General features: G+C 36.3%; 3 protein-coding genes across 7 annotated transcripts in view; 1 reads left to right on the top strand and 2 right to left on the bottom strand.

The window, feature by feature from the left end:
• Positions 1 to 100: 100 nt before the first annotated feature.
• Positions 101 to 3,096, bottom strand: LOC135164116 (uncharacterized). The gene is made up of 6 exons (XM_064124190.1): positions 2,711 to 3,096; positions 1,810 to 1,965; positions 1,523 to 1,741; positions 1,118 to 1,325; positions 611 to 865; positions 101 to 385 (listed from the first exon to the last, which is right to left on the bottom strand). The coding sequence occupies exons 1-6, from the start codon at positions 2,783 to 2,785 to the stop codon at positions 294 to 296; spliced, it is 1,005 nt and encodes a 334-aa protein (XP_063980260.1). The 5' UTR covers positions 2,786 to 3,096; the 3' UTR covers positions 101 to 293.
• Positions 3,097 to 6,135: 3,039 nt separating this feature from the next.
• On the top strand, positions 6,136 to 7,838 carry LOC135163811 (leucine-rich repeat transmembrane neuronal protein 2-like). 2 transcript variants are annotated; one of them, XM_064123628.1, is made up of 2 exons: positions 6,136 to 7,281; positions 7,698 to 7,836. In XM_064123628.1, exon 1 carries the CDS (start codon positions 6,233 to 6,235, stop codon positions 7,244 to 7,246), a length of 1,014 nt encoding a protein of 337 aa, XP_063979698.1. In that variant the 5' UTR covers positions 6,136 to 6,232; the 3' UTR covers positions 7,247 to 7,281; positions 7,698 to 7,836. The 2 variants fall into 2 exon arrangements, with proteins under 2 accessions (XP_063979698.1, XP_063979699.1); XM_064123629.1 differs by having other exon boundaries at positions 6,137 to 7,249; positions 7,698 to 7,838.
• Positions 7,839 to 10,231: 2,393 nt separating this feature from the next.
• LOC135163810 (synapsin) overlaps positions 10,232 to 18,703 on the bottom strand; it is a 71,665-nt gene continuing 63,193 nt past the window's right edge. For all 4 annotated transcript variants that reach the window (XM_064123626.1, XM_064123625.1, XM_064123623.1 and 1 more), the window contains exons 7-10: positions 17,024 to 17,229; positions 16,655 to 16,919; positions 15,724 to 15,985; positions 10,232 to 13,796 (exon numbers count right to left, since the gene is read on the bottom strand). In XM_064123626.1, coding sequence (XP_063979696.1) covers positions 13,606 to 13,796; positions 15,724 to 15,985; positions 16,655 to 16,919; positions 17,024 to 17,229 — 924 coding nt within the window. In that variant the 3' untranslated portion in view covers positions 10,232 to 13,605. The remainder of the gene's footprint in view (positions 13,797 to 15,723; positions 15,986 to 16,654; positions 16,920 to 17,023; positions 17,230 to 18,703) is intronic.

The raw sequence follows: 18,703 nt of genomic DNA, 5'->3' as shown, positions 1-18,703 counted from the left end.
ACACAATTTGGCAGTTCAGGAAGTATTTTAACATTTCTGCATCACCTACCTCACGAGATATTCCGAGAAAAAGATAAATCCTTCCCTGTGGACTCATCTCCTCTTTTATTTCCTTCCAATTCCCTTCACTGTACAATATCTCAATAAATTCCTTATGTACTAAAATAACAACGTCTTATTTTTAATATTAAGTTACAAAAATTTATATTCAACATGAATAATATTCTTAACATTAATTTCGGGCTTGTTCGGCTGACATCGGTGGACAGGACGGAGTTTACTGTTTTTAGACATCAGGTGAGTTCAGTGTACTCTGTGAAACCGTGATTGGGCGAGCCGAGAAGAAGAATTCCAACGCTGCGATCTTTGGAAGCCGTGATAACGTCTGATTTTTATTGTTAAGAAAGAGCCTTATTTCTATATCAAAAAGGGGCTATTGCATAAATAAGAAGTGTATAGCAAAACCAAAATGAATGTCAAATAATAAATCAAGGAACGTAGTCCCCCAAAAATCAGTAAGATCTTGACTTTTGTTATTCTCCCTGATGGCGCCGTAAATGCCTTGACGTTTTTCAATGCAAGTAAAGCTTTAAATATTTTGAAAGGATACATTCGTCCCAGGCGGAGACATCAAGGTCCTGAATATCTCCCTTGTGACGATAGACCTCACCAATGTGCTCATGGTGATCAGGGTACCTCCTGTAACGTCTCAGAATTCCTCCGTCACAGACAGAATATAAAGTACTTCCATTGGAAGTATAACGCAACTTCCATACTGGTGAGTCTTTGTGTTCCTTGAGCAATTGCTGGATACCAGTGTTTGGTACGTAAGCGGATACAAGTTCACCTCCACTCATTATTAAACCTGGAAAGATATAAATAAAATATTACTCATTTTTCCCAGAGGTTTCGTGCACATGAAATCAGTTCAATCCCATTCAATCCTTTCAACTCAAATAATTCGGTCAATTCGATATTGATTAATTGATTGTAAAATGCAATTAGTTATGTATGCAAATGATTATTCGAATGAACCGTAAAATTGTTGATATCGACGAAATCGATCAAACATTTCCGATCAATTTAGTGTCAATTTAGTACTCAATAGTAAACATACTGTAATATCCATCTTCAGCGGTTCTGCTGAAAGGCTCTGGTGTGACACAAACAGTGTTGACACTGTGTCCAGTCTGAAAAGAATGCAACACCCGTCCCTCGGGGGATGATACTTTACATGTACCATCGGTACCACCGGTCAATATTGAATTTTGCCATGGCCACGAGGACGGCAAAAAGCATATATCCCTTATGACAGAGCGATGTAACTGTGGAGGACAAGACCATCATGAAATTGAGTCATTCAATGAAATTAAAAAACAGAAGCGGTTCGTTAGAAAAATGTACAACAAAGTGTAGCCTCATCATTCAATATTTTCCTGTACCAAGAGAAAAATTAATTTTATTATTATTTATTATTCTGCCCTCCAAATGGAAAAAAAAATTTTAAAAGTGTGAATCTTACGTCATAAATAAAATCTAGTGGCAGAGGCATCCTGAGGTCAACCAGTGTCAATCCTTTTCCATTGACAGCAACAGAAATAGCTAAATTCGGCCGAGCAGGATCAGTGGCCAATCCAGTGCGGTCCTTTCCCCCAAATGCACAATTGTCGTAACTCAACAATTGTGTCCCTCTCTCAACATCAATTACCACTAATCTACGAGCATTGGTAACTGCAATGACCTGATAATTGGATGAAAATAGATTAACTGGCAGCAAATAAGCAGATTTTAATAAACTAAAATTCCTACTTTGGATCCATCTGAGGTGAATTTAACAGCATTGACGTTCTTGGCCTGGGTGATATAATGCGGTGTTATCTGATAGTGCATGAGTGACTCCATCCGCAGGGCAGAGTAGAATATAATTTTTCCATCGTAACCTCCGGAGCAAAATAAGTACCTTTCCTGGAAGAGTCAACATATGGATCATATGTCACTAATTTTAGGGAGATGTAGCGCTATTGTTAGACGTACTTAAATAAGTTTTTATAAGTATTATGTAAAAATGGAGGACATGCATGCAAAATTGTTAAGTTCATTCATTTCTGTGTATTAATGTTTTTACACATCGCTATTATTAAGTTGCTACATTGCTGGAAAATTGTATTTTGAAAAAAAATAGAAATTTCTGGAATTTCATTCGTTTTCTCTTGAAAGAAGATTCAGTAGGCTTTTCATAATTTTATAAAAATGACAATTGTCAAGGTGTCTCTAAGCAGATGGAAATTGTGGAAAGAAAAATTAGTTTTCATTAAGAAGTCCACGAGAATTCAGAGTTCTATTTATCTATCAATAAAAAAAAAGGGAGTATAAGAGAAAATTCGTCTTGTTGTGCATAAAAACGTGAAAGTGTGAAAATTATGGTACAATTAATTTTTCTAAAATTTCAATTTTATTTTGTTAGTGCAACCATGTAATAATCATCACCTACACTCACATCAGTAGGAAATGTCAAAAAACTGTGTCATATCTGCTAAAATCCAAAATAAAAATCCCAGCTGTCATTTTACTGTGCCATGAATAATTCCTGACATAATTAGGATTCCCCTGAGTCAAAAAAACCACACGCATGCAACTGGATTATGAACTCTACCTGAACCTTTTTTATCTTAATAACGCTAAAAATAAATATTTTCATTTCTTAAAATACCCTTGGACTGAATGCGACGCTTCTCACGCTACCCTGATGATACTTCAGGAACTTAGGTGTTCCCTCCTGTTGCATTCTGCCAATGTTTAACCCTCCTGATGGTGTTTATCAAAGTAGAAAAATTATTTACTCCTTTCCAAAGTGCAATGGACACTCAAACAACACTGTTTTGTATTTAATTCTTAGCTTGGTGTGCGTAAACATCCGTAACGAATCTCCTCGATACTTTGTACACCGTTATCGTGACACGACATCGTTGTTACGATGCTTGATTAGTTTTTGTCGAGTTTTTTTCGAAAAATGTTGAATGGGAATTAAGGGCTTTCCTTGGACAACTATGTCGTAGATGTAGGCCTGCTGATGAAATTCTTCAGAATGTAAACATTCAGTCATCCCAATCCACTTAGCTCGCGAGGAGTTGCAAACGAAAAAACTAATTAATATAGATGATTGTACATCGTTCGCACATCATTGTACATATATTTATTTGGTTTGTAGCCCCTTGGATAAGTAACAATCATCATTTTAATTTTACCCATGATGTTGGCCGGAAAAAAAATCAACTATTTAAATTGAGCTTTAATGTTAATTTTTCGAGATTAAGCGATGAAACTTGGGTTGACGAAGGGAAATTTAATTCTCCTCTAAAGAGCGTTGGTTTCATCACTTAATATTAATTAGGAATATATGGAAATTTTTTTAATAAGCAAGCGAATTTTCGAGCTGCTCACCCTGTCGCCAGAATTGACGATAGTGCCTCTTACCACCGGGGTCAGTACTAGCATTGGCGTACGCCTCTACGTCAGTCTATCCCCTTTGCCAAAACAGTATACTGTACTGTGCTGTACAGTACTGTATACGTTCAACCTGTGGCATACAGAGGTCGCCACAGGTTGAGCATATGTTGAACAATAATGAACAATAATGTACTAACGATTAACAACCATCTACATTAGTTAGTTTTTCCATTTGCAATTCTTCGCAGGGTAAGTACATTGGGGTTATTCGGGTCCAGGAAATTCTTTAATGTCTTCTGTAGTAATGGTACTGACGGTTCATGACAGATGGAGCCATGTGTGTGATCGAGCATGAGCGACATCTCGAAGCTTTGGTGAACTCTTTATTTTTATTTGGAATTTAAATTTCTGCGCGAAGAATTCGGCGTTTTTTCAATCTTCATTTATCTCGAAAATCACACTAATTGACTTTGAGATAACAGTGAGTTCATACTGATCGTGGGAGAAATTCTATTTCTTTTAATAAAAACCCATCTCAGCTGAGAGATCCTGAGGAGATATTAATAATGAGTCCAGATGAAATTCTCTTGATAAACTTAGTACCGTTGATTGGTCTAGGCATTCATGAGACTTATCCACTGTCATTACTTAATATTTTATTCATTCAGTTATTTTATTAATAGTATTTTGTTGTGAAAATTCATTAGTTAAATTAATTAGTTTTTGCAGGATGCCAATAGATACGAAATTGCTGGGCACATTTTATGGATTACGTGATTAAATTGTCCGTTTCAATCGTTGATTCGGAGGACTCCAAACCACATGGGGTTCAAATCTATCGTATTATCCATTTTCATTCGAACATATCGCACTCCGTCGATCTTAAAGCTTATTGTAGACACCATCAACGGAAGCGGTTGCAATCAGATATTTTCAATGGACTAATGACTCATTTTCATACAACTACGTCATTATCTGGGTTCTCGAGGGAACCGGCGCTGGTAAAGTCAACATTTAAAATGTCGAAACAATGAAATTCTATTTTCCCTAGTGTATAGACAAATGGAGGTATTGGAAAGTTTACAATGATTCCCATGGAAACGGAACAAACACATTTCGACAATTCCCAAACAACAGCTATCCGGAATTCCAACCCAAGAGAGATCGCCAATTTCTGGTAATTTTTGTACAGTAAACAAAAAAAATGCTTGAAATTCCGCGCTCATGCAGCGATACCCAGACAACGTATGCGAACGAAGAAAGTTATCAGCCTCCGGGTCCACGTACAGACGAGACTTATCGTACAACCAATCTCCCACTGAGATTTATGTATCCACGTAAGTTGTCACAGTTTCCCATGAATATGAAAACTCCCTCTCCACGATCTCCCTATAATTTGTGGAAAGTGTTAACTGCACTGTGTTCTATAATTTCCATGTGCTGTATCACATTTTTTCGCGTTTTTTTCATTGATAACGGTATGCACGAGAGCGTAACGAGCAATGCCCCGAGGCTCTTATCCGCTCTCATAATTTTTTTATCTAATTATAAGTCTAGTGAGTAAAACAAATATAAACAATGAGACATTTGAAATTATCTAATCAATTGTGTATTAAATTTTCTCATAATATTCGATATAGCGTTGCAATGAGAAAACTAGACAGCTCCGCCGATCAAATTTGCTTGACGAACGATTTTAGAGTGGGATGTTGAGATTTGAGCTCCGAATAGAAGCATTCACGGATGAAAAAAATTAGTGATAATATTTGGGAATTTCGGTAAACAAATCGGCGCAATTTAAAAAACATTATTCTACTCGTTTTTAGTTAATTCTATGGAAATGGTCAACAGAAACTGTCTCATACTTATATCTTGTAGCTTGTGAATGAGAGCCTCACTGGGGCATTGCCTAATTTTTCGATTTCAGAGCCCAAAAAAAATAGGCAATGCCCCTGTGACTAATTTTTCGACTTAAGAGCCCAAAAAAAAATTAGGTAATGTCCCAATGAGGGTCTCATCCACAAACTCCAGTTATTTGTTCTTCTCTTCGTGATATAGACCCCAGGTGAGAAATGTCTATTCTGGCGATGGGATCAATTGATCCAACTTCAGCGATGTATGTTCCTTTGAATCTCCACCCAATCTTGAAACTATCTGGCTTTTCCAGACTGGAGGGTCCTGGATAAAATGAAGCTTGATTTCGTTGTCGAATCCACTATCACATTCAGACGTAAATGTTCCAGCCAGCCCATATGATTATTAGATTCATAAATTACGTACCTCCATATACCTAATTATATTCCCCAAAAATACTCGAAGGAGTTATCAATGATAATTAATTATTGGGGAATGATCAGGCGATTCGAAGGGTTGATCAAGAATTGTCGATCGAATATTAAAAAACAACTCTACAAATATATATCAATAAACAAAAAAGAAAATCTTCTCCATTTTTTAGTACCCCATTATGAATTAACCATTGCAGCATTAAAAATGATTCGAAACGAAGAGATTTGGAGATGATGGATGAACTAAACTGGTTGTCCTTCTCTCCATCCTCCCCTATCCATCAAAAAGGGATCAAAAGACAAATGTAAATCATCTCAATTTACCATGTCGCTACTGAAACAGCATTCAGGTTGCTCAGTCCACATAAATTCCCACCAGTTCTGAAATTATCAAGCCACCACAACTGAGCCTCTCTCCCCTTCGATTGCTTATTCCATCAGAAGTCAATGAGTTGCCCCAATGGTGAAATCAGTGTGTCCGAAGTGATTACCGCGTCATGAATCTCTCGGCAATTCTCCTCATTCTCCTCCGTGTCTTCACCACCAGCTCATCAAACCCACTGGGTACAACGGACTGTCGTATTCACAATCATCTGTACATCTGCCTGAACGATCTCAATCACCTCCAAAATCTCGCATTCGAGGACGCAAATGCAGTACAAACAATCGACGATATCGAACTGCATATCGAGTCACTCGATATCACTGATACGTCAGAGAGATCGTTCTATGACGTGAGAAATACCACAGCCCTCTACATGTCTGACAATCGGCTTCGAGTCATCAGAAAGTATTATTTCCATGCACTCGATCAATTGACATATCTCGATCTCAAAAACAACGATATCAATGAAATTGAGGACAGTGCATTTGTGAGACTGTCGAGCCTCGAGACACTTCTGATCGATGGTAATCGCATAACGAGATTGGGACCAACTATTTGGAAGGGATTGACATCCCTCAGGGAGCTCTACGCTACCAACAATTCAATTGTCCTGAGGAAAAATATATTCAGAGGACTGAGACAACTGGAGACATTGGCTCTTGATGCCAATGAGATTTCCGAAATACCCACTGGCACATTCAATGGTCTTCCACATATGGATCTTCTCTATCTCTCCAGAAATGAAATAGTTTCACTTCATCAGGATGTATTTCGTGGCTTGACAGAACTCAATGAACTCGATTTATCCAGAAATCGGATTGTCACGATTCCCAGTGGACTCTTCCGGAATATGGCTTCATTGCATTCATTGTGGCTCAATGCAAATCGTATTGCCTCACTGCAGACTGGTTGCTTCGATGGACTCGAGTGTTTGTCGTTTCTGTTTCTCAGTGGAAATGAACTTGAATCCGTTGATATGGCAATTTTCGAGATGATGAGGAAAGTTTCGATTGAACCCGGGTTTATCATTGATGGAACTTTGAGCAGTAATTTGACGGTTGTCAGGGGAATGGTGAGGTGTGAGAGCACTGGAAGTGAGGAGCCTTACAGTTGTGAAGAAGTTTAAACGGTGGGAATTGATGTGCTTTAGATAAGATTAAGGTTGGATTAATAATTGATTACTGAATATTGTGAGTTTTAAAAGTCTTGAGTTATTGGAGAGAGTCAGAGGGGGTGTTCGTATACCGAAAGTTGATTATATTCTCCCATTAGAAAAAGGACATAGATCATATTTGTCTTCATTCCTACATTTCCTATTTATGAAGTTGTATTTTATCCAATTCTTTCATTTTTTATGATTTTATTTTCGAGCTCTTTGAAGTCCCAGTTACCCCGTCATGCTCCGATCTCCCTTACTATAGCATCATTTGTGTATTGTTTTTATAGTTCTCCATCTGTCAATGTGATGAAATTTGCAATGTATTAAGCCCGCTATAGATTCAGAAATGAAAGAGCCTCATTGAAGGGTTAAACTCCAATTAAACTCAACTCATCTAAATTTCCTCGTTAAATTTCAGGTGTTTTCAAAGGCTACCGACAAACAGAAGCATCGAAACCCCATCCTTGCTACCGCAGCACATCAATGGACTACGGCTGGTACACCCCAACAATTCACACGGTACCAACGACGTTCTACCCACGCACCACCACCTTCAGCAATCAACTAAGTCGCGGTGGCATGTACCGCAATTGTTCCCTGAATACGGAGCTCGATAAGACATTTTTCTGATGCAACGACCCGTAAACACCCAACGATGTCAATACAACAACTTCCAGATGAAATCGTCAAAGGAATACAGCAACGGGTCGTGGATGAAAAAATTTAATAGAAAAATCTATTCCATTGAATTTCTATGGAACATTCTATTAATTATTCTATTGCAATTCTATCCAAATGCTGATCTTATAGCCACAAAGATATCCAAAAATTTTGCAGTCGAGTTGCAAAACGAGAAAAAGGATTTTTTTTCAATTCGATTTACCGTATCCACTGAATTGTAACGAAGTGATGCAAATAGAGCACTGGAGTTGGCTCATCGACAGAATCACATTCTTTTTGTTCTCGTCATCGCATGAAATCATCATAACATTTTATATATGTCACTTACGATTTATCAGGAAGAATAATACCGTTGAAGTACTATTCTTATACCTTGAGTCTGGAAAAATAATAACACATCTGACATTGTTGCGACCCCATGTTTTTTTTATTCTGCTGTTACATTATCTTATGGTATATTAATATATCAATAATAATTTAACAGATCATTCTAATCGGCATCTCAATATATAACGTGCCAACTCTAAATTCGGTCTGAAGATGCACCACTCACACTTCCCCCAATCATCCCCATAATCTTTCGATTCTTTTCTCAGGGATGATATCGAGTGGATAAAAGTGGCACAGCTTCTCTCATCGTACACACAAATGACCGTTTAAATTACACTTCAAGTATCTTGTTATAACAGTGCATTTCTTATAAATAAATCGTTTATCAATATGTAAACGTATTTCAATTGTCTATAGATAGCATTATATATATATATATTTGTTTATTATTACGACAGCCGGTAACGTCATTAATTTGATTAATAATTACTTATCATTTTTGTCTTTCCTCAAAATTGATAAAAATAATACACACTCGTGAGTTTCAATTATTCATTTTTCAATAAGTATACGGCATGCGAAACACACGTTTCAAATAATACATTTTTTTTCTTCCTTTTTTTTTCATCTAATCAACGTAGACCGATTACCAACAGTGAAAATTCCCCATAATTTCGATAATTATACAGTACATATCGATTTACCGATAATCTTTAAGTATCTATTTATGTATTGGATTAAAAATTTAACGTCGATTCGTAAATAATAGACTTTCCTCCGTCGTGTTTGATGAATTATTATTTTTTCTCCACATCTATGTGCCATCAATTGTTCATTCTATAATCATTTTATAATCTAATGCAATTACAAGGTGAATAATCGTAGACACTATCACTAAAGCAAATAAATCATCAATTACCCCATGAGACGAGAACTGGAGCGCACAAATGTGCTTCAACATATCTATGTGATGACTCGAGTATCTCTCCAAATTGAGGATATCAACGATTTATCAAACTTCCAGTGGCTCATATCCACAAGAGATTGAAATCACAAATGAACAATTTCACATTTCTGATGATGCGCTGGAGTTTGGCTTGCAATTGTGACAATCGAAGTTCATCCTCACAGGGAGATTAAACATTAAGCCCTAATGCATCAGAATAAATGGTATTTCAACCAGTGAAATTTGATAATTCATATGAAAGTTCAAGTATCAAGCACCTTGATACATCTATACTGGGCCCATTACATAATTCATTAATTCATTACACTCATTTTTCGTAGAATTTTCACATCACTATCCATAAGTATTGTTCTACGCCCTCACACTAAATGTTTATACTCTTAATACATAATTAATCCTAATTTTAGAGTTTTTCCAAACTCCGATAATTCTTAATAATAACGATGACAGATAGAACTCGCATTTTAAGTATGATTTAATCCTTCCCTCAACTTATCTTCCTCTTAACAATATTTTTCATCTTTGGTATTTTCGTGGTTTTGTTTAAATTTTTTAATCAGTTAGTCAGTAGTTATTCTGGGTTATTAAATAATTAGTGTGCCTGCAGCTACTGTATTTATCAATAATCACATAATTAAGATATTTGTTTCGCTGATAAGCTATGCGAACGTTTAATTAACAGGCTGCTGAACAATATCAATAGATTTTATCAATTTTCACAAAATTCTCCATTCAATTAAGTCTTTCATCGTCTAATTGATTATTGAACAGCATCCTGTGATGCAAATTTCGTTGTTAATTTTGCACTGAATTAATCCTGATGTGTGAAATTATTTTGGAGTAATGCCTGCCGCGCCAGCAACACCACAATTTCATTATTATTTTTTTATTTGATATTTCCTTTTCGTGAATATGCAGTATCAATTTTTAATCGGCAAACGATAATTTTGTGAATTTTTGTGCATTCATTATTATTTTTTTTTTTTAATTTCAATTTAATCGGCGCATTGGAATGGTCGACACGTAGCTACGAGATTAAATAACACACATATGACACATATATCATGATAATAAATGAGAATGGTGGCTTACAATGCAATAACCATTCTCATATAGTGTTTTATTGTTAATATATGTATGTGACTAGCACGCGCTTGAAATCAAGAGGGTAACATTTAACGGTTATTGTGGGCAATTTATTACGCCTCAATCCGTCTACTGTTACTATTTGTTATTTGTCTTTTTTTTGAAATTTCATCAGTTTCCACGTAGAAACTAATAATTGTATTATTATAATAGCATTGAGATACATGCACGAGAAGTTAGAATCTATTACTCTGGAATTGAAGCTCTCATGTTATGTTCACAAGAAATTCATCCCTCGAGTATCATTAAATGCAGTAACAGATGAGATTATTCAGTCGACATTGAAAGTCTATTCCTAAATTCGTCATTTTTTTTTCTATACTCTTTTTGTGGTTTTTTTTCTATACGTAGTTTCGTTGCAGGACGAAGTACTGGAGAAGATGATGAATAAATTGAAAATAGAGATAGCGAGAGAGAGACCACAGATAATAAAATCTGTGTCGCGGCAGCCTCCCTCACCTCCATTCTCAGGTAATCTAATTTCTATGTATATGAGGCTCATAAAATCATTATATACTTCACAAGCACCCTTAATTACCAGGTAAAATTAGTTTCGAGGATATCAGGATGGGGCGGGAATTGGAAAGGGTAGGTTTAAATTAATTATATTTGACATCACGATCATAGATAAGAATTAATAATGAAGGTAAAAATAATCTCGAGAGGGAGAAATGAGCAAAATATTCACGAATTATTCATGAAAATAATGAGACTGTTAACTGTAACAATTATTCGTAGTAGAGCCGCGACGCGTAGAAAATTTTTACTATTACATAATTAACAATTATTATAATTGAGTATTTTTCAACGATATTGCTAAGTTTTCATTATTGTTACCAATACATGATATAAATAAATGATTTTTTCGTTCTTTTTTTTCGGTCCATTGGATGAAGAAAACAATTGTTGAAATGTTGCTAAATGCGGCTTTGGAAGTAAACTTAACGAAATTATTTATAAAAATTCTGATACACGATTTATTATTTTTTCAACAACTTTTCTTATCAAGTTATGATCTATGGTAACACTTGAGTTATTTCAACTTCGTGCCTTTAAACTTCAGCCATTTAAAAATCCAACTCTGCGTGCTTGTGCTCTCTCCTTTGTATCTAGAGATTATTCAGGTAGATTTGTTGTTAATCATTCATTGAATAAATGATTATAGCACGTAACACGAGAATTTGGAGAAGTTAACAATTTTTTTCATTCATCTAAGCAACATGGCACTGTGGGCTTTTTGTATTAATTTTTTTTTCCATTAGTTTCGTTTTTCTGTTTTATATCTTCCTCTTTTTTTGATACTTCAACTATTTTTATATGTCTTAGGTCACTTTTATTCGCATTTCATTCTGCTAATTCTTTGTTATTTTTTTGGTTAGAAGGGAATTTTTTATCGGGCTCTTAATGACTTTTATTCAGCGCTTATTTTTTGTTCGTTAATCTCTTCGTTTTTTTTTTTGTTTTATCGGCCTCTATTATGTAGAAAGATCTCATTCAGCTACAACACAATTGGCTGGTCTATTTTTATCATCTGTTCGTTTTTTTTAAAGAAGATTTGTTTTGTGTTTATTTTCTTAACGTTTTACCTAGTGCACTGAATAGCACCCCTGAGATTTTTCTTATCATTAACCGAGGCTGCGCGCTTGCATTCATCGATCCTTCATACTCATTATTAACAACCCCCTCGAATTTTCTCTCCATTCATTTTGATTATCTTCACTCAACTCCGTTTATTTCATTTGCATTTACTTTGGTTTTATTCGCAAATGCAATTACTGCAGATAGGCCAAACTGTTTTATCATTTATTACTCATGTTAATTTCTTGGACTGTCCTTCGTACCACTTTTCACGCAATCAGCAGATCATACCGATTATCATTAAAGAATTTGGTTACGACTTTTCAACTGCTATTTTAAGTCGCTCTGTTGGTTTTTTTTTATTTTTTCAATGGCAACACGAATTTTGACATTTTTGAGGGCCGAAAGTGCTTAACAACTACTTGTGCGTTTGCAGTACCTCCTCGCAAATACGTCCTATCTCCGATAATATTATTTTACAAAATAATGCAAATAATAACTCGGATCGATCGGGTTTATCATTGTTCACTGGATTCTCAATCGTTGTCGCGATGTTATCTCGAATTTTCGGTGCAGTGTGTTGAGGTGACGACCGAATCGCGATAAAATATACGCGTTTGCCATTAAACGTTATCGCAATATTGGCAAAACAAAAAATACAACGAAAATTATTTTTGAATTTTAGTGGGGGAACCTTGATGTAATTTTTTATAAAAATTCTAGGGAAGCATGCACTCTTGGAAAAGTCTGTCTAAATTTCCTGCCACAAATTCTGAACATTTCCACCGTCTCCGTATTTCAGTGAAACTTCAGAACATCCTGATATTGAAAATCATTTAACATTTTGTAATTTTTATTACAATTTTCAATGAGAAATTACGATACAGCCAATTGAATTTCATTAGTTATTGTAGTAAACAATACGCGAGCTCCAGTTCCGTCATTTAGATGGAATATTTCTCTCCATGTGGCACTGAAAGCGATTTAAGCAGAAAAAAGTTCTGAAATTTTGGATTTAATTGAAAATTCGCGTTCGAGTATTGACCAAAATTGGACTTTCAGAGGGTGAAATGTGAGACAAGGATGAGTTTTATTGCAAAAACAAGACTCCCAAGTGTAATTTTTCCGATAAAACGTGATTAAATTTCATTTCGTCCGACGTTTCGTCCTCTGAAGGGCGAAATTTATCGCAACTTATTTCCTGCAGTAACATTCTCTTCCATAAATTTCGGAAACAACTACTAGCAATTTCTGACTGAGAAAAAATGAAGTTCAGTACGAAAAAAGTTCATTCGGCTGCGATCAACTCAAAAAATTCTCGCCACAAATATACAATTCTCCCCGGTATAATCTGCGAATATATGAGTAAGTACTGTCGGACGAGTGAGCTTTAATCTTCCAGGATTTAATGTTCCACGTCGAGGTGATCGCAACTCGTCCAGACGCCATGATTCCTTCTCTCTTTCCCATTGCCCCTCATTAGAATACCGGTTTAATTATTATTTTCATTCTTCCCCTCGTTTTTAATTATCTCTTCATTATATTTTAATGCCCAAAACTTAACTCTATCATCGCATCAGCCAGGATTATGAATAATGTAATGTTTTTTTTTTATTTACCCATTCTACATTTCTCCGAAAATACCAGCAAATGTCTTCCGGAGATTTTTCATGGTGTCCTCGCTGTCTTCCCCAGTCGACGGCTGCGATTGACTTCCTTGACGATGAAATGGCACTCGCGATGGGGGGAGGGGCGGCGGCTCGTCGGTACGACGTCCAGTTGACGGAGCACTGCTCACTGTGCTTGATTGGGACGCTGTAATTAAAAATAGGAAACTACGGTATTGAAGACAGTCTTACACAGATTATTTGGACAAGACCCGAAGAGAAAGAATAGATGAAAGTTGTCTACACAATCGTGGCAAATTGTACTGTAGGAAAAGCGATCTGAAAAAAAAAAGAAAATGTCGCGCCGCACCTTAAGGTGAGGTAACTGGGGGTATTTCCGATCATAAGTAATTTCTGATCACTAAATCACATTTTTGATCATTTCGTGAACTTTTTGGAAATTATCGCAGTTTTGCTACCGACTGGGGGAAAAATGGTTGTTCTACTTTAATTTTCACTCAGAATCATATGGTTAATATGACCGGAAGGCCATCAAAATCAGTCGGATAAGCTGTCATTTTCGCTGCTTTGTTGTCGTGTGAAGTGGCAGCGCAGGTGCTAGTAATTGATGTTTATCTTGAGGAAAAAATATCTAAATAAAAATCATTTTCCTATGAGTCATGCTTTCTGTTACTCGGTTCGACCAATCTGGCCCTTTAACATACCCAGGGCGATAAGTGGGTCCTTATCGGACTGGATTGCCACTTAATGTTTTGAGGCTCTTAAAGTACAACCCCTATTTTTAACTGAGAAATCATGAAGGGAAAAATTCTTAAAAATACTCTGTTAAAGATATTTAATCCACGATTGTTTAATGCACTTTTTACTCAGAGGGATTTGAATAATCTCACAAAGATCAAACTATTCACGTAGGAAAAACCCGTTGGCCAGTACTTGATAAGCGAACAGCATAACTTCTGCCAACAGCCACCCAGAAAAGGGGGAGAAACCTGGGCAATTACTCGTGGGTAATTGTATGCAGGACACGCCCAATTCAGACAGGACAGCTCACGTCTATCGTGAATTCAGTTATGGATATGTGTGGGGGGATAGTTTGAAGAAGTATTAGTGTGGTCGATAGTCAATTACCGACAAACTGCGGCTGCAGACTTCTCTGTCCTGTTTATTGAATCAGAACGAGTTGATGTGTTTGATGTAAACCATTAGGATTTACATGACTGAATTTTCTGGCCAATATTTAAGTCAATTTACCTTGACATTTTACGGTGGAGCTCCTCATATTTGAGGGCGAAGTCATTGATCACTGATCAGAGAACTCTTTGTCGTATAATCATGATAGAAAATGCATGGAAATGGGAAAGGCGCGGAGAAATTTTTTATGAGATTCTCCCCGTCAGGAATCGTGTCAGGAAGCTCAATGCTACTATTTTTACAGCAGATGTGACCGAGGGCTGACAGCTATAAAAATGAAGTTTTATAAGACTTCGTAAGAGGATTTATATTCAGACGTGTATAAAAAAATTCTACTTCAGAAGTTTCATTAGAGAGAAAAATGATGACATTGATTTGCAATTTTCATAAAATATTTTATGGGAGATGTTATGTATATTTTTAATATGAAAAATGACCGCCCGCATCTTTGTCTTATATTTTTTAAAAATAAATCTCAATGTTTTTTCAGTAGTCTCGTCAAAGACACAAATGTATCTGGGCAAGTTTTTCCCTCAGGGCGAGGCTTTCCCGTCTTTGACGAATGCAGTACAGAGGGTTACGGGGTGGGATGGGAACAAATCGCAAACAAATCACTTCTGTCAGAGAACGTCGGTCGCTACTTGTTTCAATATTCAAGACACATTTATGGAAAAAGGTCATATGTACGAAAAATAAAGTGTCCTCAAAGGTTGAGATCGAATTATTTCAAAGAACTCACATCGCCCCGATTTCATATTCCCTTAGCGGGGTTCATACGACCTTTTGCCACACAGGAGGTAATGTGTAGTATTAACCCAAATGACTGTAAAACACCCATTGTCGGTTAATACATAAATAAAGGAGACAAAGTGCAGCTGATAATGAGATGAAAAGGAATAAAAATTTAAAAAAATTATCTCTACCTTGGGAATCCCGTCGTACGAGTTGTCCATGGCTATCAGATTTCGTAACATCAGCGCCGGTGGTCGCACCGATGCTTGAGCCTATGCTGCCCATGGAGCTCATCGAGCCAATGGGTGGATGAGCACCCAGTACTGGCGCCGGTCCAGGCGGAGGCCCAGATGGTGGTCCGCGCTCATCCGCAGGACTCGTAGCTTGACTCGCACCTGACATTGATCCTCTGGATGCTGTCTTGGTTAAGACACTGTGTGGTCTACAGCAAGCCTTCGAAAATAAGTAAAATACACTTGCAGACACTTTCCGCAGAATCCCAAAATTAATGCTGTTAAATTTTTTATGAAATCGCAATTTGTAGAGATTGGGGTGGAAACGATTTTTCTGTCTCGTTGAATTTTCAACTATTAACGAAACATCTTCATAGGTAAACATGGAATTTAAACCTACCAAGATAAAATATGACATGTCATTGAAAATCAAATCCACTACCATCAACTAAAAAATATATTTAAATTAATAATTTCGATATGTGATGCAAGATATTTTCATCTATCGGACGGCTATTCTTCCATCGATGTTGAATTAATTTACCAATTTTGGGTCTAATTTGAATACACCATAAAATACACTTAACGTAATTATATTATTACAACTGTTCAAGTTTATAAATAAGTTTAAGTAAGTATATATCTAATTATATACTCAATTTTATTGAAACATTCAGTTATATTTGTTCGAAACATAACGTATATACCTCGTCATTAAAAATTTTCGAGACATCGCGATTTCTCAGTTTCCACTAATAATTTTTGTACGCCCTGCTGACTTCCCAAAAATTAACATATCCACTTGTTTGAATTGACTTAATTGCTGAATTAATTTTCATTAATGCCACCTTTATCTACCGTACCATAGCATAATTGAATTGCCACTCACTTGCATTTTCGCAGTAACAAGATCAGCAATTTGACGTCTGTCCTCTTCCTGCGAGTCTCCCATCAACGACAATGCACTGTCATTAACTTCAATGATATATTCCCTGCCATCCTTACCCACCAATAATTCAATCGCACAAATATCAAGACCCCCGAATAAATTAGAAACATGGTCAACCCATCCTCGATATCTCTCGGCCATAGATGCTTGCTCCAACATTGCCGATCCCGTATTGGATTTCCAATTACCGCTGATGCTCTTTCGCCTAATGAAATTTATTGGAAAAATGAGGGAACAATTGGTGAATTAAATTTAGGGATAATTAAATCGTGCAATTGAACTGAAAATTATATTCCGGAAACTACTCACATGAATGCCTTGTAATTGTTTCCGATTTTCTGCACATGAACATCGTATTTTGTGTCGATGTAAGGCTCCGATGTGCTGTATGTAGTTGTTAGTGCTGCCAGTGATGCTAAATCTTGGAATTCCTGATTGTTCTCGGCACGAGCTTTACCAACCCCACCGTGTGCATGGCCAAGTTTTACGACTGCTGGGTAACGAGGTGCTGAGACCTGAAGCATAAGAAAAAAGTATTCTTTCATCATCCATAAAAGATTTATTACATTTTTTTTATTGTTTCAAAGGGATAGGAGAACGATGAAAAACTTCATAAATTTCATTAACATTATTGTGCACGTGTCTTTGAAACTAGGAAGTTTTACGCATGAGATATTTTAGGAGAAAGGTGCGACGTACGTTTTTTAAAAAGAAACTCCAGGATTTTTTTAAACCCCGTTTTTTCATGTCACTTTATTTTCGAATTTCGTTATAAAAGATTATCTTAACACGAGAGACTGACTGGAAAAGTCATCCACGACGATTTTGATTTATAAACTCCTGTGTAAAAAAAATATAAAAAAATAGTTTGCAAACGATCTATTTAACTGAAAACTATTATGGACATTCCATAGTTGATAAACTTTGATCGACTTGGCATTCACCATCCGAATGAGCGATTCGTTAACTACTCACAAATATTCATTTGTCCATATTGAACTCTACTATTCGTTAATAGTTAACGTTTGATTGTCATTTCCCCCCACGTTTCGCCCTCTAGGAGTCTAATTTTTATCCACAATTTATTTCCATATAATAATACGGTAAACGGTTTTCCCAATAGACCGTCATAATAATTTTATTGTGTAAAACAGCAAAATTGTATTTTTTACTATGTTCGTCGAGTCCACTACCATTAAAAGCCTTAACATGCCCTATTCTAACCGTTACTACAGCATACATAGTCATCATCACAATAACATAGTAATGCTCACTAAAATATAGTCATTCTTACTAAACGTGAGTGTCGTTCCCCAGGAGTCCAATAACATCGATAACACTGGATAACAATTCGCGAAATCGTGCTCGGGGAACTACCGATCCCAATAAAAATGCATTTTTAAGCCAATTATCTTGATCCATTACGTCCGTCACGCACTTGGCCCACAGAAAGTTTAACCATTTTAATGCTACCCGGTATTGATCTGTGACGTTCGGTCGTGTGAATTATTATCCTACATCCACTCGTCTCTCCAAACCGGTGCCGAAGCAAATTGATCACACCCCCCCCCCCCTGCCATTTGAATTCCATTTAATCTTCAATTCTCTTTCCTTCCACTTCAATAATCAAAGTTAATTGTTTTCCGGAAAATTATTTACTCCAATCCGTTGCTCTTCACCAGCGTTTATAACACATCCATTGTCAGCAATCTATTGAGCGTACGTTGTCAACGAAGTATTCACTTTGCCAGGAATGTGCTAGCGACAAAGTTAATTAACAATGGTACAGGGCGTCGTCTGTTATTGAATTTCCACCAATAATAAATCAATTGTTCTGTTTGTTGAGAATATTGTACAAACAGAAGTCTGAAATTCGTGTAATAGTGACACAACCCATCGCCTACCATTGAATTTCCATCCGTAATAAATCAATTGTACTGTTGGAGGGAAATATGGTACTAGAAATATAAGACACTTTGAAATTCTAAT

The sequence above is a fragment of the Diachasmimorpha longicaudata genome, chromosome 6 (assembly GCF_034640455.1).
Source record: "Diachasmimorpha longicaudata isolate KC_UGA_2023 chromosome 6, iyDiaLong2, whole genome shotgun sequence".
NCBI classification, from domain to species: domain Eukaryota; kingdom Metazoa; phylum Arthropoda; class Insecta; order Hymenoptera; family Braconidae; genus Diachasmimorpha; species Diachasmimorpha longicaudata.
The sequence above is the reverse complement of the archived record's forward strand: the minus strand, read 5'-3'. Positions and strand labels throughout refer to the sequence as shown.